Raw genomic sequence first — 23995 nt, 5'->3', positions numbered from 1 at the left:
GGCCTATCTGTGGTAATCTCTGAATGTAGAGCCAAAAGAACTGAGCACAGTTTGGTGTGCCCCTCCCCCAAAGCAGAAACAGATAGGCGTGAGAGGAGGTGAACTATACCCAGCAGTGCTCAGAATTTAATTCAGACTCTGCTCAGGAGTTGTTTCTGTGCTCAAGAGTTCATACAAGCAATGTCAAGGATTGAACCAGAGTTGTTTGCTTGTTAAGCAAGCACCTTAACTCCTGTACTATCTCTGGCCCCAAATAGACATTCATATTTAACGCCCTAAATGAACAAATCAGCTCACAAAAATTTACTTTATTCTATCTTATTTACTGATAAGAGGAGAGGAACAGATTTCTCTCAGTAAAGGCCTCCTCAAAGAACTGTCAGAAACATCTTTAGTGAAAAATGAACACTTTTTTTTGTTATGAGTGATCCTGTAAGGACGATTTACAGAATAAAATTGATGGGTTTGCATCTTAACTGTATGACGATATTTGGAGGTAAGAGAAGAATGAGTCCAGAAGAAGCTGAAAAGAGGCCAGGAAGAGGCTCATTGGTCCAAGCAAGAGATTGGTGGAGCAGGCTGGAGTGATATAGCACAGCAGTAGGACGTTTGCATTGCATGTGCCTGACCCTGGACGGACCCAGGTTCGATCCCCGGCCTCCCATATGATCCCCCGAGCCCTCCAGGAGTGATTTCTGAGCACATAGCCAGGAGTAACCCTGTGAGCGGCGCCGCTGAATGTGGGCCCCCCACCCCAATAAGATATTGATAGAGGAAGACTGGAAGAGGCAACACAGGAAGTTCCCTGGAGGGTAAACTATTGCACAGTGAAATGAGACCAGGAATTCAGGTTAGATCAGTTGTAGAGTGCATAGACACATGTCTGAGGTCCTGGGTTTGATCCCTGGCTCCAAAAGGGAAACTATCAAAAAGTCACAAAAGAGTGAGATGATTAAATGTACTGTTTCTAGTGTTTTGCTCTCCTATTTTGCAAGGCAGTGCTCCTAACCCTAACACAAGCACACAAACATGCTTGCTCTGTCTCTGTCTCTGTCTCTCTGTCTCTGTCTCTCTCTGTCTCTGTCTCTGTCTCTGTCTCTCTCTCTCTCTCTCTTTTCTTTCTCTCTCTCAGACACTCCTAACCCTAACACAAGCACACAAACATGCTTGCTCTGTCTCTGTCTCTCTGTCTCTGTCTCTCTCTCTGTCTCTGTCTCTCTCTCTCTCTCTTTCTCTCTCTCTCTCTCTCTCTCTCTCTTTTCTTTCTCTCTCTCAGACACACACAAAACCATGAAGTAGACACAGTATAGTAGAGGAGCAAGGCTTGCAGAAGGCCAAAATGCAGAACAGAGAAGAAGATGGTGCAGAGGAAAGAGGACAGGCCCCTTGGCCCCTTCTAAATGTCTCACCAGTACAAATTCTCAGAGCTGCTGAATACTAACTGAGCTACTTCGAGTATAAGGGATGAGGATTTGTGGTGATTTTTTACTTCACCAAGGATTAGATGAACTAAGCAAAATGGAAACAAAATCGCACACATCTGGCTCTCATGCTAGTGATGTCAGGCAGGAGTCTCTGATTCACTGTCAGTGATTCGTCTATGCAATGAGTTCTGAGCAACTGTGCAAAAATGGCTTTTTGCATCGTGCCTGAAAGCATAAGTTGATCCTGAAATAATGCAGGCTGCTCTGACTTTGGCCTCTGGCTCATTGTCTTCTCTACAATGATAAAGGTCTGCTGCTTTGCAAGCTTTGAGGGAAAGAGGAGGGGAAGTGTTCTTTGATGCCCTCCTGACTCACTGGCTGAGGAGCCCCAGCCTGCCTCTGATGTGCACTTCAATCGAGGTCAATCTCCATTTCTTCTGCAGATGTGGGTTGTTGAGAAAGGCCAGCTAAGCATCCGAAGGCAGACGGAAGAATGCAGTCTGCCACCAAGGAGGGAGGAAGAAGCAAGTGCAGGCCCTCCTCTCCCTCCCCCTTTAGCTATTTTACAAGCTTCTACTTCCTCTCAGACAGGAGTTGGACCAAACACAGTCAGTGTTGCCTAAAAGGAGTCTCTAGATGCCAAGTCACTAGCCTTCCACCCAGCAAGGGGTATGCAATCCCAAAGGAGATTTTCCAACTCAATAGAGGAAGAGGTTCAATACAAAACAGACTAAAATGAATAAAGTGGCACAAGAGGGTATTCTGAAGGCAACCAGCTATATTTTTACAAGACCAAGAAAGACTCCCTGCAAAGCTTGTATCTGAAGCCTGGGGAGAATATCCATCCAGGGCACGAGGAGATAACATCCCCAGTTGGGATTGCAACTCTAGGAGCAATAAGAATCTAGTGTTCTTTCAGAACCTAAAAATGCAGTTTAGAAACATAAGAGAGGCTTATAATACTGTTGTTTAATTCTTTTGTTTGTTTTGTTTTGGGGCCACACCCAGGGATTACTCCTGTCTCTGCACTCAGCAGTTACTCCTGGCAGGCCTGAGGGACCAAATAGGATGCCAGGGATCAACCCAGGTCAGATGCATGTAAGGCAAATGCCCTGCCTGCTGGTGCTATTGCTCCAACCCCTGTTTAATTTTATAAACTTTATTGATGTAGTATAGTAATATATGTGTATTGAGGACCACACCCAGCAGTTCTCAGCAGTTGCTCCTGGATCTGCACTCAGGAATCACTCCTGGTGGGCTCAGGGGACCATATGGGATGCCAGGAATTAAACTCAGGTCAGCTGCATGCAACTCAATGCTCTACCCACTGTGTAATCAGTCCAACCTCTGTTTGCTTTTTCTTTTTTTAATCAATTTCAGGGATTTTTACTTTACTCAGTCCCAGTAAGAAAAGCACTGCAGATTTTTACAAGCTAGTCTATTGTAGAAATGGATCTGCAACTGACAGGTTCAATTAATTATTGAAGCTCTCCTTATGCCCACAGAACTTTGTGCCAAGCACCACAGGGCCAAAGGGAAGATTGTACTCCTTCCTCTAAGAAGCTACAATCAATTGAAGAGATAATGCAAGGATCCAGAATCTAAGAGAGTCCTTGGGAAGAAAGCCATGGAAGTAAACTGCAGAAACTCAGAAAAAGAAAGCCAATTAGGAGAGTCTCGCTTGCAGGGATTGAACTGGGGTTGAGCTCCAAATATAGTTTAGGATTAGAGCAAGGGCAGGAAGGGGGATATGCATTGTGGATTTGAACAGGAGGAGAGTGGGGCAGATGCAGCAAGAACGCCGGCTGCCAGCGCAGTGGGCTTGCTTGGAAATTAGAGGGCAAGAACAAAGGCCCTAATGCTGCAGGCTTTGCTGAGTTCACACATAGAGCATCCTATCAGACGCTTCCTTTCCCTAAACAAGTAGTCAGAATTTCCTTCAAAAACTCATTTTATTTACTCTTTCCAATAATGCCAATTGAGAGGATGCAGAAAACAGTAAGTTGTAAACTGATAGCTGTTTCTTTGGGATACAGCACAAGTTTATCAACCTGGAATTTTGCATACACTCCTAGATCTGCACTCAGAAGTTACTCCTGGTAGGCTTGCAAGAACAAAATGGGATACCTGGGATAAAACCCAGGTCCACTGCAGGCAAAGGAAATGTCCTACCGACTGTACTATTGCTCTGGCCCGGATTTTCACGTTTGAAGTGACCTGACTAAAGCCTCACGCTGCATTAAAGCTCTCCAAGGCATGGACCATACCTGACTTCTGATATGGCTGTAAGAGATGAATCTAATCCCCATGCCACAGCAATATCAATGTCATCTCTGTGTCATCTAAAGCAAAGACACACTCTTGAACAGAATGCTACACTGAAGCCAGTGCTCAGAATTCTCCCTCCAGCTCAAGCAGAATGGAAGCCCCCAAAAGTTGAGAATTCAAACAGTGTTCCAAGGTGAGTTCATTTAGGCAAAACATGGGCAACATAACAAACACAGAGAAGGCAAAAGCAACTCCCCCATGGCTCAGAAAAGTCCTCAATATATAACACTGCAGTGACAAAGCTGAAGAAGTCAACAATCTCACGTGACTAGCAGCCTAAAACTTGCAATAACTCATGGAAAAGTGTGGGGGTTCTGAAGCTCAGAAACCAAAGACACCTGAAGCTACTGCAAGTAAAATGGGAGTGAAGTCACACCACCGTGCAAATGGCAAGTTGGTGATGACAAAGCGAGCTATCCTTTTCTTCAACCCACTCCCCTGTCCCACCAGGTCCAGTTTTCTGAATGACAGGCTGGAGCTCAGAGACACCTTCAGTTCACGAATATCAACTCAATTCCTCATTGCTCACCCACAAAATCTAGATTTCCCCTCCTGATATTCAAAGCTCATCATCTTCTCATACCCCTTCTTGAACAGCCTGTCTCCTTTCAGGGTCTTTGGGTGTCACTCAAACCTTCAGAGACACCTTCAACTTTAGGGACCCATTCAGTTCTTGGCATGAGCTGTTTTCTCCCAGGAATCCATACAGACCCTTTCTTATCCTTTCCCAGGCTGCCAGAGCAATGGATCACACCTGGGCATCTTCAAAACATAGAAAACTCTTCTTACAGTCAAAGTAAAGGTGTTGACTGCCTCCTCCTTTTCAGACGTTCTCGGGAAGTCTCTCCACACTTGGAGATTTTTGGCTGAGTGAGTCCAGTGCTGCCTCCTTGTCCCTGCACTCTCTTCTCTCAGTAGGTCTTAATTTCCTTAGAAGCTCACTGTGCCTTGAGATTAGGGCCCTACCGAAAATCAGAGAGAATTCACTCTCCAGAGCCTTAACTCAATGTAGTTACAAGTTTTTTTTTCACCAAATAAGGCCGCATTCCCAGGTTCTGGGGGGATCCTATTGAAAGGGTGAGGAGCACATCTCATCCACCTTTTCAATTGGATGCTCAATGGCTGACCCCTCTGTGACGTGTGCCCTGATGCCACTCTATTCAAGTACTCATCTTTTCCTCTACTACATTCACACAACATTGAGGTGAATTCCACTCACGTCATTGTGTGTTTGCACATGACCTTTGATTTGAGCAAGTAGCTTTCTACAGGCTCACGTTTTTGCCTCTTGAAAACTTAAATGAGTATTACTGGTACTTAGAGCACTGTTTTAATTTTTTAAAAGAATATTCCAGTGACTATGTGCACCCTTGGGATGGCAATGGGTCAAGTTCTTGTTCCGATAAAGCCCCTCACAGCATTCACCCCCACTGTCACCTTCTTGCCAGTGGCCCAACCTCATTGCTTCATGACTAATCTCTGCAGAGACACCAAAGTGACAAAAATTACAGGAACACTGGTTTGGGGGCCGAAAACTGAGGTCTTCTCAGAGTGAGGGCTGGCAGCATCCTCCACCCATGACAGCCTTTCATGACATCATGGCAGCCTCTTCCACTCATGTATAGCGAGAGTTCCGGAAGCCACATGTACGTCGCACAGCTACCACCATGTAAACTCAGAGGCACAGTTCTAGAGATCCGGGAGTTTCTGGGGCAAAGTTGCTTATGACACCTCAAATTCAACACTACTGACAGCCCAGTAAGAGCACACCAAATGAAATGGTGAAGTAGCATATAGACGCTAACTAAGCTCAACAAACACAATAACACGAAGGCTCAACTAGCAGCAAACAGCTTACTAAACCTTCACTGACTTAATCTATCCCATTGAACAAGAACTGGTTACTGAAAGTGATTTGCATGATGTCCCTTCAATAAAAATGTTGTAAACTACAGAGTCTAAAAGAAAAAAAGGGAAGAGAGGGAATAAGAAGAAAAATGTCTGTCAGAGGCAGGCAGCAGGGAGGCTGGAAGGAAATATGCACCTGAAGGGCGGAATACATTGTCTGACTGAAACTCAATCATGAACAACTTTGTAACTGTGTATCTTATAGTGATTTAATTGAAGAATCTATTTTCTAAAAAAAAAATAGTATTTCGGGGACCGGAGAGATAAGCCAGCAGTAGGGCATTTGCCTTGGATGCAGCTGATCCAGGATGGATGGTGGTTCTAATCCCGGCATCCCATATGGTCCCCGAGCCTGTCAGGAGCAATTTCTGAGAGCAGAGTCTGGAGTAAACCTAAGCACTGTGGGGTGCGACCCAAAAGCAAACAAAAACAAAACAAAAAGAGTATTTCAGGAGTTGAAGAGAGAGTACAGCAGGCAAGATGCCAACTGGGTTCAATTTCCTGGCATCCCAAATGGGAGCACCACCAGGATTAATTCTTGAGTGTAGAGCCAAGAGTAAACCCTGAACATTTCTGGGTATAAACCAAAATCCAAAAAGAAAAGAGAAAATGTTGCGTAGGTATGTGAAACAGGGTAATATGTTGAATGTAGTCCAAAAGCAAACAAAAAATCATTAATTAAAGGTCATGCTTGGCAATGGGAGGAAGCGAATTGACCCTCTGCTCAACCTTCCAGCTGCAGAGATGAGACTCAGATTTTCCCCTCAAGGCCAAGCACCTCTTCTTGGTTCAAACTAAAACATTCCTGCCAGTAGCCTCTCTCTGTGGCTACCAAGAAGCACAAGTTGAGCATGCTCACTCAGCAGCTCCCCGGCTCTAAGGAAGGAGAGCAAGTTCACCAGAGAGCCTGTTTTCATAAATAACATTGTGCACTGGTCTGTCGTCATAGCGATTACATTATTCCCATTGTACCTCTTCGCTCTTGACTCTGAAACAGAAAGGGGAAGGGAGCTGGGAGGGCTGACTCCTCATTTAAGGGAAGAGTGACTCAGGGGCCATCAGGATCCTTTCTTGGGAACTGGGGAGGTGTTCTGACTCACCTCAGCCTCTGGCCTGCACCCTGAGCAGGGACTCTCCAGGAGCTGTGGAAGACTTCACAGATGCTGCTGCCTCTCCACACACAGACTCCCACAGGTTATTCTGGAATGCCTTCTACATGGTCAAGACTCTGGACATGGCTTTGCTTTTTGTTTTAGAACACACTGAAGTTTTTAAAAAGATAGTCACCATTAAAAAAAAAAAAGGTCACTGCCAGGATCGAAGTGCTAGTTAGTACAGTGAGTAGGGTGTTTGTCTGGCATGCAGCAAACCCAGGTTCAACTTATGGCATCCCATGAAGGGTCCTCCAAACCCTTCCGACAGTGCCCTGAACACAACCAGGTGTGGCCCAGAACCAAAATAAAAAATAAGCAATATGTCAAGTCACATCTTAGGAGCAATTAAACAGAAATCAAGCTAGCATCTAATTCACAAATAGGAGCCCTTTAAGCACAGTGTCCTCTGCCCCCTTTTCTTAATGCAGCCCCACAATAGGAAGGCAACTCCTCTCTTCCCACGGCTGCAGAAAGGAGATTCCCTTGGTGGACAGAAAGAGGAGTCTGCTTTATGCATTTCTCAGGTTAAAAATATCAGGGTGGTGGGCTGGGTCAAAAAACATATCAGGGCAGTTCACTGGGTTCTGGAATAAGTGGAAATGAGTTTTGAATTTCTAGAGAAAGTCTACCAGAATCACATTTCTAAATGTTAATTCCTGAGGGTGGAGAGAGAATGGTGTTGGGAGTCGTTCCCAGCCCGACGCTAATTAGATAGCAAGCAAGTGCAGGCAAGTGTAAAGATGCATATTTTAGCAAGGTATGCACTAAAGGAACTGAGTAATCCCCCATCTGTGTGTGACAGGGGTGTGTGACTTGGGAGCAGAGGCCCCTGGGTGTCTCCAGGGAACAGAACTCACTCTTGTCTGCAGTCAGTGATGGCAGACTCACCTTCCTCAGCTAACAACGGCCAAGTCTATGTTCATTGGTCACATTTCTACAGATCAAGTGCTTTCTACAGGACCAGGAACTTTAATGCGTTCTTTGCAGTAGAAATCCTGATGGAAGAGTTTCTACAGAGAGAAAGTAACTGGGATTAGTCAAAAAGCATAAGAACCTGTGAATTTAAATTCATCTTGCAGTTTACATATGTCAAGGCAAATGAAAAAGAGCTAAAACTGTTTGTTTGGGGGCTATGCCTGATGGTGCCCAGGGCTTCCTCCTGGCTCTCATCCAAGGATCATTCCTGGTGATATTCAGGACTGTACGTAGTGCCAGGTAGAACACAGGTTAGCTGTGTGTAAGGCAGATGCCCTACTTGCTATACTCGCTTTTCAGAGAGGTCCAAGATCTAGAATTCTTCTCACGTTTTTCTTTTCATTTTATTTATTCACCATGAGATAAGTTTTTTTGTGAAACCCCACAAGGTTGTTGTTTCTTCAATTTAAACACTACAAAATTCTTCATTCTAGTTACTTTTTCTCCTCCACAGATAAAGTTGTTCATGATTAAGTTACAGTCATACAATGTATAACAACCTTCCTCTGTGCATATTTCCTGCCCCAATGTCAACAGTTTTCTTCTCATCATCCCTGATACCCTCTTTCCTCCCACCCATCCTCCCCGGCTTGCCTCTGGGGCGGGCGTTTTACTTCACACACACTCTCACTGTCTTTCTCTCTTTCTCTGTCTTTCTTTCTTTCTTTTTTTCTTTTTCTTTTTTTTTTTTTTTTTTTTTTTTTTTTTGCTTTTGGGCCATACCCGACGGTGTTCAGGGGTTACTCCTGGCTGTCTGCTCAGAAATACCTCCTGGCAGGCACGGGTGACCATATGGGACAACGGGATTTGAACCAACCACGTTAGGTCCTGGATCGGCTTCTTGAAAGGCAAACACCGCTGTGCTATCTCTCCGGGCCCTGTCTTTCTTTTCTTTTTTGATATAGTAGTTTGCACAAGGTATGCCATGCATGTACCTTTTATAGTAGACCCTTCTCTCCTCTCTCTCTTTTTTTTTAAATCTTTATTTAAGCACCATAATTACGATCATGATTGTAGTTGGGTTTCAGTTATAAACAGAACACCCCCCTTCACCAGTGCAATATTCTCATCACTGATGCCCTTGATCTCCTTCCTCCCCTCCCCTGCTTGTATTCGAGACAGGCATTCTACTTCTCTCATTTATTAACATTGTCATGCTAGTTGTTAGTGTGGTTATTTCCCTAACAGCATTCACCCGCTCTTTGTGGTGAGCTTCATATTGTGAACTGGTCCTTCCGGCCCTTCAAGCCCTTAACTCTTTTGTCTCTGGGATTATTATAATAATGTCTTTACTTAAAAAAAAAAAAAAACATAGATGTACTCTCCACTCTTTTTTTTTTTTTTTTTGGTTTTTGGGCCACACCCGTTTGATGCTCAGGGGTTACTCCTGGTTATGTGCTCAGAAATCGCCCCTGGCTTGGGGGGACCATATGGGACGCCGGGGGTCGAACCGCGGTCCTTCCTTGGCTAGCGCTTGCAAGGCAGACACCTTACCTCCAGCGCCACCTACCCGGCCCCGTACTCTCCACTCTTTATGACCAGCTTCCTACCATGGATTGGTCCTCCTAATCCTCATCTTTATTGCCTCTGAATATCATCTCCACACTGTGTTTTATTTTCCTTATATTCCACAGATAAATGAGATTATTCTATGTTTGTCCCTCTCCCTCAGACTTATATTCATCCATGTATAAACAAATTTCATGACTTCATTTTCCCTAACAGCTGCATAGTATTCCATTGGGTAGATACACCACAATTTCTTTAGCCACTCATCTGTTATTGGGCACTTGAGTTCTGGTTGAGTTCCAGATTCTGGCTATTGAAAATAGCGCTGTGATGAATATAGGAATGCAGAGGCCTTTTGTGTATTGTGTTTTTGTGTTCCTGAGGTATATTCCTAGGAGTGGTATTGCTGGATCATATGGAAGCTTAATTTCCAGGGTTTTTTTTTTTTTTTTTTGGCCACACCCGTTTGACGCTCAGGGGTTACTCCTGGCTACGCGCTCAGAAATTGCCCCTGGCTTGGGGGGACCATATGGGACACCAGAAGATCCAACCGCTGTCCATCCTATGCTAGCGCTTGCAAGGCAGACACCTTACCTCTAGCGCCACCTTCCCGGCCCCTAATTTCCAGTTTTTAAGGAATATTCATATTGTTTTCCAGAAAGGCTGGACTAGATGGCATTCCCACCAGCAGTGAATGAGAGTTCCTTTCTCTCTACATCCCCGCCAACACTGATTGTTCTCATTCTTGATGATGTGTGCTAGTCTCTGCGGCATGAGATGGTATCTCATTGTTGTTTTGATTTGCATCTCTCTTGATGATTAGTGATGTGGAACACTTTTTCATGTGCCTTTTGGCTATTTGTAGTTCTTCTTTCAGGACATGTCTGTTCATTTCTTCTTCCCATTTTTGAATGGGGTTATATGGTTTTTTCTTATTGAATTCTGTCAGTACTTTATTTATCTTAGATATTATCCCCTTATCTAATGGGTTTTGGATGAATAGTTTCTCCCATTCTGTGGGTAGCCTTTGTATCCTAGTTACTGTTTCCTCTGAAGTGCAGAAGCTCTTAGTTCAATGTTTTCCCAATTGTTTATCTCTGCTTCTACTTACTTGGCCAGTGGTGTTTCCTCCTTGGAGATGCCTTTAGCCTCAATGTCATAGTGTTTTGTCTATATTTTCCTCTATATAATTTATGATTTCAAGTCTGATATCAAAGTAAGTAATATCCATTTTGATTTGACCTTTGTGCATGGTGTTAAAATGAGGTCTAGGTTCACTTTTTTTGCATGTAGTTGACCAGTTTTTGTAACACCACTTGTTGGAGAGGCTTTCTTGCTCTACTTTGTGTTTTTTTCCCCTTTACCAAGAATTCGTTGATTGTATACCTGAGGCCCAGTCTCAGGATACTTAAGTCTATTCCACTGATCTGAGAGTCTGTCTTTGTGCCAATACCATGCTGTTTTAATGACTATTATTTTATAATACAATTTAAAGTTGGGGAAAGTGATGCCTCCCATCTTCCTTTCCCCAATGATTGTTTCTGCTATTCTTGGTCATTTTACTGTTCCAAATGAATTTTAGGAGTATTTTATCCACTTCTTACTAAGTTGTTGATAGTTTCAGTCATACAATGTTCCAACATCCATCCCTTCTGTATGTTTCTGGCCACTGAAGTCTCCAGTTTCCCTCTCCACCCCAGCCTGCCTCTAGGTAGATACTTCTCTCTCTGTGTCTCTCTCTCTTTCCCTCTCCCTCTATCTCTCTCCCCACTATCCCTTCCCACTTTTTTTCTTTTAGGCACTTTGGTTTGCAATACTGTTGCTAAAAGGAAATCATGCATATTACTTAGAGCTGGAATTCTTGATTCTTGCGTCCAGTACCACCTAAAAACTGTCTGGAACTGCGCAGGAGGCACTGTGGTCCATTCCTATTCCAGATCAGAATTTTCTTCAAGAAGAAGTAAGGGGACGGTCAGTGACTAACCTGCATGCCTTGCAAATTAAATCCTAAGTTGAGACCCATTGTGGGTGCCCGCCTGCACCAACATCAAACCTGGCGACTCTACTGTTTGTACCTACCAACTATTGCTGAAATTCCTGAACTGGTCATAAACAATTTCTGGCAGCCAGGTATATGCTCATACGACAACTTACAATGAAGCCCCCCATAAGCACTACAACTAAAAGGAGAAGCAATCTCTGCAGCCAGGAGTGGCAACTCTGGCTAGCATGTGTGTGAGCACAGAAGTGAACCCATGTGAGCAGAATCGCCGAGAAGTGCAAGTATCACCTCTAAAGAAATACTACCCCCGCGAGCACCACACTCCAATCTGTGGGTCACTGTTTGTTGGGTCACACACTGCATGTTGTGGCACCCACCACAATTGTGTCTGTAAGGGGAATAGAATGGTGAAGTTCTGGTGGTAGTGACATAAAAAATAAATCCTAGGGGCTAGAGTGACAGGTCAGCCCACCCAAATTCAATGAACAGATCCCATGTGGTCCCTCAAGCCTGCCAGAGTAATTTCTGATCATAGAAGGAAGAGTAACCTTTGAGTGCTGCTGGGTGTGCCCCCTAAAAAGTGAAGTAAGTCCGAAGGGCAAGAGAGTTGGTAGAGTGGCTTAGGGCACTTTCCTTGCACCAAGATGACCCATATGGCATCTGACATCCCATATGATCTCTGAGCCCCACCAGGACTGATTCCTGAGAACAGAGTTAGGAGTAACCCTTGAGGTTTACTAGGTATGACCCCAAAATAAAAATAAAATACATCTTTATCATAGGGAAAAAAGTTAGTCTACAGACTGAGATGAGGATTCCTAACTCTGACAATTGAGATGGGATTTATTTAGCAACAATGCTTCAGCGTTGCCCAGATTCAGCCTTTGCCCAGTGCAGACATGTATGCTTCAAGAACTGGAAAAACTGCACCATAGGTAAGGCACTTGCTTTGCATGCAGCTGACCTGGGTTTGATCTCCAGCATCCTGAGTGCTGCCAGAAGTGATCCCTAAATGCAGAACCAGGAGTAATGCCTGAACATTGCTAGATGTAGCTCTCCCCAAACAATAACAACAGCAACAACAATATATGTGTGTATGTATGTATGTATGTATGTATGTATGTATGTATGTATGTATGTATACTCCATTGCCAAGTAAAGGGGAAAGAAGGAAACACAGGATACAGGATGTTTATTTCCAAGGATTGCTGGAAGGACAAAGATGATGGCATTTTGATCTAGACAAGATCACCTGCACATTTGTGAGTATATATTCTCATGTACATAGGATCCCAACAACTCAATGTCAAGATCAATCATAGTAAATGTCCCATGTTCTTAAGACACAGAACTAACTAGCTGTGCCCAGCAGAATCATTGTCTAAATAAAAAGTGTTCTCTACTATCATGGCTTCAAGAAGCCATTCTTTTTTAAAATTTTTTATTTTTATTGTGGTCGAAGTGAATTACAGTTCTCTCACAGTAATATTTGAGGCATATAGTGACAATGAGTGAGGGGCATTCCCACCGCCAGTGTTGTCCCCCCTCCACCCCTGCTCCCAGCATGATTCCCACATCTCCCTCCATCCCACCCCACCTCGTATTGATAGTGCAACTGTTCTTCCTTGTTCAGCTTGTTGTAGATTGGGTATCAAGTCTGTTGTCGTTGACTTTGGGTCTGGTATTCATATCTGATCAGTTTTTATTTCAAGAAGCCATTCTAATCACATTAATGCCACGCCTTGCTTGTTATCTCCTCCCTAGGCAGAAAATCGCATATCACCCGGCATATCAGCCACATTTTTATTTTAACGGTTAAAGGATGCGCTTTGAAGGGCTCTTGAGTCCCGGTCCAAAACCGGCTTTCTCCTCGAACCAGAACAAGTTCCCTTCAGAAAGGGGGACGAGCGCCCCCTGGCGAGAGCACGCTCTGGACGCTCCTCCACCAGCACTGCGGGGTCTCTCCCTCTCCTTTGCCTGCGCGTCTCAGGGCCAAAGAGCCGCAAGGCCAGGCTCAGGCCTAGGTTGAAACGCTGTCAAGGGCCTGTACACTGATGAGTGCGAAGCAAATGTATTGGCCCCTTTCTACTTGGACGTGACACATCGCCAGAAATCGAGTTGCTTAAAACAATGCCTATTCATAAGCACCCAGGCTCTAACTTAGAAGGTGGGGGACAGACAGCCTTACGGAGTTTCCTACCTGTAATTTTTCCAGGCTTCAATTCTTTCTGGGAGATTTGGGAAGAAGCACATCGCAAGAGTATTTCTTTGTGGGCCGGAGTGATAGCACATGGTGTAGGACATTTGCCTTGCATGTAGCTGATCTCCAGCATCCCATATGACCCCCAAACCTGCCAGGAATAACTTCTGAGCACAGAGCCAGGAGTAACCCCTGCGCACTGCAGGCTGTGGGTCCCCCGCAAAAAAGACGATCTCCTGGCAATGATAGGACCTGCAATTTTCTCCATCTCCTTGGTCCAACATTCAGGGCCATTCACGGCTCCTGTAGTTTATCTAAAAGTCTTCTTTATGCAATGGTTTCAGTCGTATATAAAGGCAGCAGCATGGAGAATCTCTTAGAAAATCTTTCTCCTGCTCTGAATCTTCTTCCCAAGAAGAGTCCAGATCCCTTCATGGAATCACCTGAGTACGCCAGGCTCACCCTGGCTCACACTCTCTTCGTTGATTTGGGAGTTCAGTGAAATCTTCATCTAGAGTAGTGTTTGATTTTGGGAGGCCTATACCTCCATTGCTCAGGATTTACTCCTACTCGGTGCCCAGGGATCTCTCCTGGCTGCTCAGAGGATCATATGTGGTGCCCGGGACAGAACCAGCATTCTAAGACAACCATTTACCTGCTGTACTATACTGCTCCGACCCTAGATTGAGGTTTAAATAAGTAGAAGCAGATGCATCAGGGGCCGAGGATATGAAGGAGCATCTCTGAAATCGATCTTTCAGGAGCACAAACCTTTGCCATGGCAGATGCGAAGCTGGAGGGAGGCACTGAGGAAGCAGAGGATCACTGGACTGCAGGTGAAGTGAGGGTTCAGGAGATGCAACACAGTAGAAGCAAAGCACAGGGAAGAAGAAAAGGGAAACAGGAGCCGGAGAGATAGCATAGCGGTAGGGCATTTGCCTTACATGCAGTCGACCTGGGAGGGGCCCAGTTCAATTCCCAGCATCCCATATGGTCTGCCAGGGGGGATTTCTGAGTGCGGAGCCAGGAGTAACCCCTGAGCACCGCTAGGTGTGGCCCAACAATCAATCAATCAATAAAGTTAAAAAAAAAAAAGGAAAAGAGAAGCAATAAGCTAGTCTAAGTTCTGAAGCAATCAGCCTGGGCTGCTTAAGTAATTCAGCACTTGTAAAGCTCCCCCCCCCCAATTTATAAAATTGTAGAGAAATGGGGCCGGAGAGATAGCCTGGAGATAAGGCGTTTGCCTTTCATGCAGAAGGTCATTGGTTCAAATCCCGGCATCCCATATGGTCCCCCGTGCCTGCCAGGGGCAATTTCTGAGCGTAGAGCCAGGAGTAACCCCTAAGCACTGTTGGGTGTGACCCTAAAACCAAAAAACAAAAAAACAAAAAAAAAAACTGTAGAGAATTATTTCATAAAGATGGCAAGATAAGGGAAGTTATCAGAATAAAGTTTAATAGAAATCCTTGAAAAAAATTAGTCAATGAACAGAAGAAGAAATAAAAGTCAAATTCAATAGAAGAAAGGTAATGGTCCCAATGAAGATGACAATTATTATAAATGTTTAGAGTCTAAAACTTAATGAAATCATTTAAGGACAGATAGTACTTGGCAGAAGTTTTGATCTAAGTAAATGTTTGCTTTGTTTATTGTGTATCTGTTTTTAAAAAAAATTAACTGTGGGGCTGGAGTGATAGCATGGTGAGTAGGGCATTTGCTTTGCAAGTGGCCGATCCGAGTTTGATCCCTGGCATCCTATATGATCCCCTGAGCCAGTTAATTTAGAATTAACTAATATTGGGACTCCTAGAAAGAGACTGTGCTAAATAGTTTTGCCGGCTATTTCACTGAAGCTTAATCATTTGATCAAACAATATACATTATATTGTGGAGTGTGTGTATCCATAATTCCAGGTTGCTCAAAATATTTCTTATAGCTTTGTTTGTTTTGTTTGGCCACACCCAGCAAAGCTCAGTACTTAATCCTGACTCTGTGCTCAAGGATTACTCCTGGTGGAGTTTGGGGACCATGTAGGGTACTGGGGAATGAATTCAGGTTGCCTGCATGTTAAACAACTGCCCCACCTGCTGTACTCTATGGCCTGTTTAATATAGTCTTAATTAAAAAAAAATCTCAGGAAGGTCAGCAAGAGTTCTAAATTGGTAGTATACATACCTGCATATTTGAGGCCCTGAGTTTGATACCCAGCACCTTCTGTCTCCATCAGTACCAATGACCCCAGCTACTGCCAGGACAGGGCATCTCACTGCCTGCTTGCCTGCCAATAAATGTCAATTCCACAGTGCCCTGAAAGCATGCACAGGAGAGTGTGCTCCTACACACACACACACACACACACACACACACACACACACACACACACACACTCACACTCTCACACACACACACACACACACACACACACACACACACCAGACGCCACCACCACCATCATTAACACCACCGTCCCATCACCACTGTTTGTGTCCCTATGTTAAAAAACTCTGGGGTGGGAAATATGTGCTCTGAACTATGAAGCATGTGTCTTGCATGTGAGACGCTGGATTAGATCCCAGGCACTGCCTGCACCACACAGGTGTCATGTGCAGGCACTGCGACCAGAACAGAGTCTCTAAGACCTCCACTGTGCTCTCTTTGTATGAGTGGTCGCTCTCCTTCAAGGGCTTTCTGCACTCCTAGATGTTTCAGCTGTCTCAGTTTCACCAACCAAGTCTCTTTGGCATCTGTGGCCTTGTTATAGAACATAGTCATCAAAATTCCTGCTTTCAGAGAGTGCCATATAAGAGAGAAGACACGTTTTGTGTGCGTGTCAACGTACAACTAGCAATCTCCTACAAATCAGTATTGATTGTAGTTACAGAACCATCCTGCACATTTCAGTTCTTAGGAAATCAGGGGCATTTCAACTAGAATAATATTTGCAACTAAAAGGAATCTAACTGCATCTTCTTCTTGAGGCGCTTCTTGACTGTAGCGAGATTATTTTTGTCTGTTTTGAGGAACACACCCAGGTGGGCTCAGGGAACACTCCTGGTATTGCTTAGGGGACCCTCTGGGGTGCTGGGGATTAAGCTAAGGTCAACAGAATGCAAGGCAAACACCTTTCCCTCTGTATTAAATTTCTGTGGCCCAGTAGCATGGCTTTTTTATGTGGCCTCAGGTTGAAGTCTGAGATAGAAAAAAATCACCTGGAGGGGCCGGAGAGATAGTATGGAGGTAAGGCGTTTGCCTTGCATGCAGAAGGTCGGTGGTTCGAATCCCAGTATCCCATATGGTCCCCTGAGCCTGCCAGGAGCGATTTTTGAGCGTAAAGCCAGGAGTAAACCCTGAGCACTGTCAGGGGTGACCCAAAAACCAAAAAAGAAAAAAAAAATCACTTGAGGGTAAGACCTAATGCTAAAGTAAAATAATTGCCCTTGACTCAGCGGGGGAGTTCAGGAGTCTTAAATTTCACTCCACTCAGGCAAATTTGGAGAGAGGGGGATGGGACTCCTTTCTTTAGAAATCTATTTGCTCACTGTCCAGTGCTTCTATTTGTTGTTGTCGTCGTTTGGGGACCACACCAGGCAAGGCTCAAGGCTTACTCCTGGCTCTGCATTCAGGAATTACACCTGGCAATGTTCAGAGGACCATATGGTATGCCAAGGATAAAACCCTTACCCACTATACTTTCCATCGCTCAGTCCACATCAGTGGTTCTATTTTTATGCAACCAAACTGGCCCCCTCCCATTCCCTGCGACCTTTGCAGGCACTGAAGGAAATCTCAGATGTACTGAGTTTCTTCTCAGCTGCTGGGGGAGGTGATTGCACCTGACAAGGCACACCCTCCAGCTACATGCACACTCGGCTAGCCTCCCTGAGGCCCCGCGTCCCTTTTGTTTCTAGGGGACGGATGGGCTGGAGGGGAACTGAGCCTCTGCCCTGTGCACACAAGGCCAACTCATTACGTCCTTTACACCACCCAGGGGTGCAGGCCGCGGAGGGCTCATTGCCTTGCCTGCTCCCATCCGATACACCTGCCCCACTTCCACACCCCTCACCCCTACCCCACCATTTGCTGCCAGCTGCCTGAGCTGATAAATGGTTTCCTGCGCCCAGCGCAAGCAACCTGGAGTCACTGTAGCTCCGCTCGCCCAGCAGAGAACTTGGTCCATGGAGGCTGAGGACCAGACGTACCTGGATCTCTACCTGGACCAGTGTGCTGTCCAGGTAAGCTTGAAAGCTGCTCCAAATCATGATCCTCACCCGTGTCTGTGGATGAGGCGTTTGCCTTGCATGCAGAAGGTCGGTGGTTCGAATCCCAGTATCCCATATGGTCCCCTGAGCCTGCCAGGAGCGATTTCTGAGCTTAAAGCCAGGAGTAAACCCTGAGCACTGTCAGGGTTTCAGAGAGTGCCTGCTGTGGAACTTTCACTCCTGTGCCCTGACTGCTTCGTCTTCACTGTCGCATAAAACATCTAGTGACCTTTCGAGGCAGGTCTAACGCTTCAGGTGAAAAATAGAAAGTTCAGGGGCCCGGAGAGATAGCACAGCGGCGTTTGCCTTGCAAGCAGCCGATCCAGGACCAAAGGTGGTTGGTTCGAATCCCGGTGTCCCATAGGGTCCCCCGTGCCTGCCAGGAGCTATTTCTGAGCAGACAGCCAGGAGTAACCCCTGAGCACCGCCGGGTGTGGCCCAAAAACAAAAACAAAAAAAAACCGAAAACAAAAAAACAAACAAACAAAAAAAAAAAAACCCGAAAAATAGAGAGTTCAGTGCTCTGGGTGCCTGCAAGAGACCCCATCACCGCCACATCCACCCCAGCCCCTGAGCATTGCTTGGGTCTATTGGAAATGACCTCAACAGATGCTTCCAAGGTGAAGTTGTGCTCAAGTTGCCAACCAGACCTTGAGTCCAGTGGAGAGTGGCTCCAGAGCCGTGGGCTCCAATGCACTGAGCCTTCCATGCAGCCGCCCAGTCCGCCCAGTCCGAGTCCTCTGCTTTGCCAGGGGGCTGCACATCCGCTGCTTAGTGCCAGAGGGTTTTTGCACTTCTAAAGGGGAGCCTTGGAGGCCAACAAAGAGGTTTCAAGAAACTAGAATAGGACTGGAGGTAGGATAGGCCTGGCTTGGGACCTATCCAGGGTTTGATCCCCAGTACCCTATAGAGTCCCCTAAACTGACCAGGAGTGATCCCTGAGTCAGAACCAGGAGGAAGCCATGAGCACTGTCTGGTGTCCCTTCTGTCCCCTCCTTCACAAGGATCTCAGAAACTGTCAAGCGGATAACGTGCTTACTTTGCATGTGCCAGCCCCCGGCTTGATCCCAGGCACCCCATATGGTCCCCCAAACTGTGCCATGAGCACAGTCAGGTGAGTCCCTCCCCCCTCACAAAAATGAGGTTTGATGGTAGTTACAAGTGAGGTTGAATCTGGGTGCAAAGTGTGAGTTGCAGACACCTATGAGTTGTTTCAGTGTAAGTAGACTTTGGTTTTGAGGCCCCACCTAGTGATGCCGGGGCTACTGCCTTTTCACTGCTCAGGGATTGCTTCTAGTGGTGCTCAGGGAACAACGTGGGATGGGGCATGGAACTAGAGCCTCCCCTGGACAGTTTGTGATAGTCTTTTCCGTCAAACACTTTTTTAATTCAAGCGTAGAAAAGAGAAAGCACCTGGGGCAGGAGCCATTTAAAATAAAGCATTTGATAGAATAAAGGAGAAGCAATTAACGCTGAAAAAGATCTGAGAAGAGGAACTGAAGCTGCTGCAAACTGTTGAGCAGAAAAATCTTCAGTTGTGAGGCAAGGGGCCTGGGAAATACTCCGGCTAATCCCATCCTCAAGTGTGTGCATCTCTGTGGGCAAAGAAGGAGCCAATTCTGACTGTGTTGTCATCAGAGACCTCCTCACTATTTGGTGTCTTTGCCTTTAATTCCTGTTGAATTTAATTCTTGTTGAGTCCTTATGTGAGAGCTTGTTTCCTGCCCCATGGAGTACATGGAGGAGGGATGAAGCTGTTACTGAGGTTAAAGCCTTAGAATAGATGGGGATGGAGCCCGAGCGATAGCACTGTGGTAGGGCGTTTGCCTTGCACGCGGTTGACCCAGAACGGACCTTGGTTCAATCCCCGGCATCTCATATGGTCCCCCAAGCCAGGAGAGATTTCTAAGCACACATCCAGAAATAATCCCTGAGCATCACAGAGTGTGGCCCCAAAAGCAAAAAAAAAAAAAAAAAAGAATAAACAGGGATGAGAGGCTGATACAAAGGAATCAACACCTATATCTCCCCACTTTTCTTAGGTCCAAGCTGTGGGGCCAGTGGAGGGAGAGAGGGAGGAAGAAATAGCCAACTACATAGTTTAGGGTAGATGGCACAAGGGTTGGCAACTTAATTGGATCAGACAGATTTGGCTCATGGAACATGGCGAAGACGATGATTCCAACTTTCATTAAGTGAAGAATGAGTAGGAAAAGGAACCACAACACAAAATGATGGACTATTTATTAAAATACTTGAAATGGGAGGCCAGAGACATGGTGTGGCAAATACAGAGCTTGCCTTACACCTGAGTGGCCCAGGTTCAATACCGACCATCCCTAAACACAACCAGGAGCGAGCCCTGAGTGACAATAGGTGATACCCAAAACAAACAAAAAGGTTGAAACACACTCTGCACATGGAACCTCAATTGGCACCTCAGGCACTCCCCACCCCCACCCCCATATATACACAGCATCACTAGGTGTGTGCCCCGCTACAAAATAAAGTAAACAAAAATCTCATCTCAGGAGGATTGAATGCTGATTTTAAAGGTTTATCTTTGAACCATTACTCACCTCTGCCATCTGCTGGCCTCGTAGTAACAGAACAATCCTGGAAGTTCTCAGCATTCTTTTTACTGAGGAAGGGTTGATACCCATAAGATGAAACTCTGGACATGGGGACTGACTGTTGAGTTGTCAGATCTAGGGAGCGACGAAGTTACCCTGATAGCACTGTTAAAAATCTAGTGTAGGGGCTGGAGCAATAGCACAGTAGGTAGGTGTTTGCCTTGCACACGGCCAATCGTGTTCAATCCACAGCATCCTATATGGTCACCCGACCGAGCCCGCCAGAAGAAACTTCTGAAAGAAGTTATGAGTCAGAGAGAAAGGTATAGACATAGAATAGTCTCTTGGGATGTAAGAAAAATAAGAGAGTATGGTGATGATATTCAGAGACAATAGAGATTACAATCAAGAGGACATGTGGTAGGAAGCTTGCCACAAAGAGTTGTGAATGCAGTTAGGGAAGTGAATGGCTGGTCCACTAACAATGATAGTTGGAACTGATCATGTTGGACAAGAACTGGGTGCTGAAAGGAGATAAAGTGATATGCATGATACCCCTTTATTAACAATAGTGTAAACCACACTGTCAAAAGGGGGAGAGAGAGAGAGAGAGAGAGAGGGAGAGAGAGAGAGGGAGAGAGAGAGAGGGAGAGAGAGAGAGAGGGAGAGAGAGAGAGGGAGAGAGAGAGAGAGAGAGGGAGAGAGAGAGAGGGAGAGAGAGAGCGCGAGAGAGAGAGAGCGGGAGAGAGAGAGGGAGAGAGAGAGGGAGAGAGACAGAGGGAGAGAGAGAGAGAGAGAGAGAGAGAGAGAGAGAGAGAGAGAGAGAGAGAGAGAGAATGCCTGCCTGCCCAGAGGCAGGCCAGGGGAGGGTCAGAGGGAAAATGGATACACAAGTAGCAGGAAATACGCACTGGTGAAGGGTAGTGTACATTGTATGGGTGAAACTCAATCATGAACAGCTTTGTAACCACGTTGATTCAAGTCACAAAGACGTAGGCCTACAATTTGGGTGAAACAGGTGGGAAGAGCTAAGCCAAGGGAATCGATCTTTTCCCAGTAACAAGCCTGTAAACTTGACATCAGCTTGTCCTTCCACTTCTTTAATTGATAGAAGTTGAGCAGCCTTCTCAGGACTGAAAATAAAAGACACTGCTTCCAACTATTCTTGCCTTTTAAATGAAAGCAATTTTTATCCTTTTGTTGAAAATGTGAGTAGATTTTTTGTTATCTTCTTTGATTTTTTTTAAGCTTTTGGGAGACTTCAATTAGAGTTCAGGGCTTACTCCTGACTCTGTACTCAGGGATTAGTCTTGGAGGCTTTTGAGGGGAGATCATATGGAACGCTGGGGTCATTGAACCTAGGTCAGCCTTGTGCAAGGCAAGTAACTGCCTTACCCACTGTACTATCTCTCTTTCCCTTTATCCTTTGACTTGTAAAAATAGTGGAGGTTTTCAGTGGAATCTTTATTAGCATTTAGGTCTATATCTTTTTTTTTTTTTTTGGTTTTTGGTTTTTGGGCCGCACCCGGCGATGCTCAGGGGTCACTCCTGGCTGTCTGCTCAGAAATAGCTCCTGGCAGGCACGAGGAACCATATGGGACACCGGGATTCGAACCAACCACCTTTGGTCCTGGATCGGCTGCTTGCAAGGCAAACGCTGCTGTGCTATCTCTCCGGGCCCTTAGGTCTATATCTTAAATTTTATTTTTTCAATGAATTTAATTCACAATCAATTTAATTCCATTAAAATCCTAGAGAATTTTTACATCATCTAAAATATATAATGAACTTAAATGAATAGAGAAATGCCATTCTCTCCAAAGTGCTCACAATTTAGATCATAGCTATTCTATTGCTTCTATTTGAAAATTAAATTTATTTTTCAAATTTGGGGGTGGCAGTTGGGGGTCACACCCAGCTCTTTGTTCAGGGGCAACTCCTGATGATGCTTAAGGACATACAGTGCTGGGGATCAAACTTAAGTCTTACAAAAACAAGTGCCTTAAACTGTTACACTCTCTCTAGCTCCACAAAATTGGATTTAAAGTGCCAACTTACAGGCCAGAGAGATAGCACAGTAGTAGGGTGTTTGCCTTGCATGCAGCTGACCCAGAATGAACGGTGGTTCAAATCCCGGCATCCCATATGGTCCCCGTGCCTGCCAGGAGTAACCCCTGAGTGCCACCGGGTGTGACCTAAAAACCAAACAACAACAACAACAACAACAAAGTGCCACTTACAATGGAGTAAACTAAAATAGAAAGCCCATTTTACTAAATATTTTTCATAAAAAATTCCGTGTTTTAAGATACACCTTCATTATTTCTAGTAAGCATGTTATGACCCTCTAATAGCCCTTTAAAGCTGCTTTGTAGGGAGAGGCTGGACAGATAGACGAGCTATCAGAAATTGCCTGGGAGGGATCAGAGTACTGCATGGTAATTGCCCTTTGATGTGACCTGCCACTGTTCCTTGTGTTTTGTCTTGCGAATGACCTAGGATGATCTCACTCCTGCTGAGTCACCCCTGCTCCATCCACTTGTGCCATATGATGTAGACATGCCTCATCCATCCAATCCAGAGATTGCATTGAGTTCACATCTTGAAGTCCAAGAAACAACTGGTGATTTCTCATCTATGGATCTTAGCTTCCTCCCCGATGAACTTACTCAAGACAATCAAGACCAGGCTGGCAGTAATAACAAGCCTGAAACTGAAGAAAATTGCAAAATTTGCAGTCAGCCAAAGAGGTCACCATCATCAGGCCAGCAGTTTGTTAGCTTGGGCTTACCTGGCAGCCATTTGCCTGATCCCCACTGTCATGGAGGCCGTGATGAGGCAGACTCAGTTCCTCCCTGTACTGAGAAACCAAACTCCTTGCCTCTGATCCCCATAACTCCCATAACACCAATGAATGCTGTTTTCAAATGTTCTGGAATGGTGCCTCAACTGCAGTAAGTGGAGGCTTTTGGTGTTTGTTTTAATGGTTGTCACTTAAGAGTATCCAGTTTGTATTCTTGAACGTGGTAACAAACTTCAAGATAACAATGTAGAAAAGAGAATTTCCGATTTCATCTATCAATTCTTACTGAGTTTTTAAGTTTGGCAATTTGGTTCTCTGTACAATGAAGCACTAATACTGGATCCTCTCAAGAGACGGATTTAAGCACTCTTGGGTCCAGAGAGATAATACAGAGGTCAAAGTGTGTTTGCCTTGTATGTGACCAACCATGGTTCAATCCGTGACACCACATAGGGTCCCCTGAGCACAGCCAGGTATGGGCCAAACTCCACCCCCAAAAGAATGTATACATTCTTTTTGTTTGTTTGTTTGTTTGTTTGGTTGGTTGGTTTTTGGGTCACACCCAGCAGCACTCAGGGGTTACTCCTGGCTCTGCGCTCAGAAATTGTTCCTGGCAGGCAAGGGGACCATATGGGATGCCGGGATTCGAACCACTGTCCTTCTGGATATAAGGCAAAAGGTCTACCTCCATGCTATCTCTCCAGTCCCTGAATGTATACATTCTTGAGAGATTCAATTGTTTATAAAAAGCTCACAAGTTGTTGGAAACTATAGTTGGGATTGGATAAGCAGACTTGAGGGGCCAGAGCAATATTACAGTGGGTAGGACATTTTTCTTGCATATGGTTGAGCTGAATTT

General features: G+C 45.2%; 1 protein-coding gene across 1 annotated transcript in view; it reads left to right on the top strand.

The window, feature by feature from the left end:
• The first annotated feature begins 17676 nt into the window (after positions 1-17676).
• TBPL2 (TATA-box binding protein like 2) overlaps positions 17677-23995 on the top strand; it is a 44053-nt gene continuing 37734 nt past the window's right edge. Inside the window, exons 1-2 of the mRNA XM_049770240.1 lie at positions 17677-17733; positions 22833-23287. Coding sequence (XP_049626197.1) covers positions 17677-17733; positions 22833-23287 — 512 coding nt within the window. The remainder of the gene's footprint in view (positions 17734-22832; positions 23288-23995) is intronic.

The sequence above is a fragment of the Suncus etruscus genome, chromosome 3, assembly GCF_024139225.1.
Source record: "Suncus etruscus isolate mSunEtr1 chromosome 3, mSunEtr1.pri.cur, whole genome shotgun sequence".
Lineage (NCBI taxonomy): Eukaryota > Metazoa > Chordata > Mammalia > Eulipotyphla > Soricidae > Suncus > Suncus etruscus.
The sequence above is the reverse complement of the archived record's forward strand: the minus strand, read 5'-3'. Positions and strand labels throughout refer to the sequence as shown.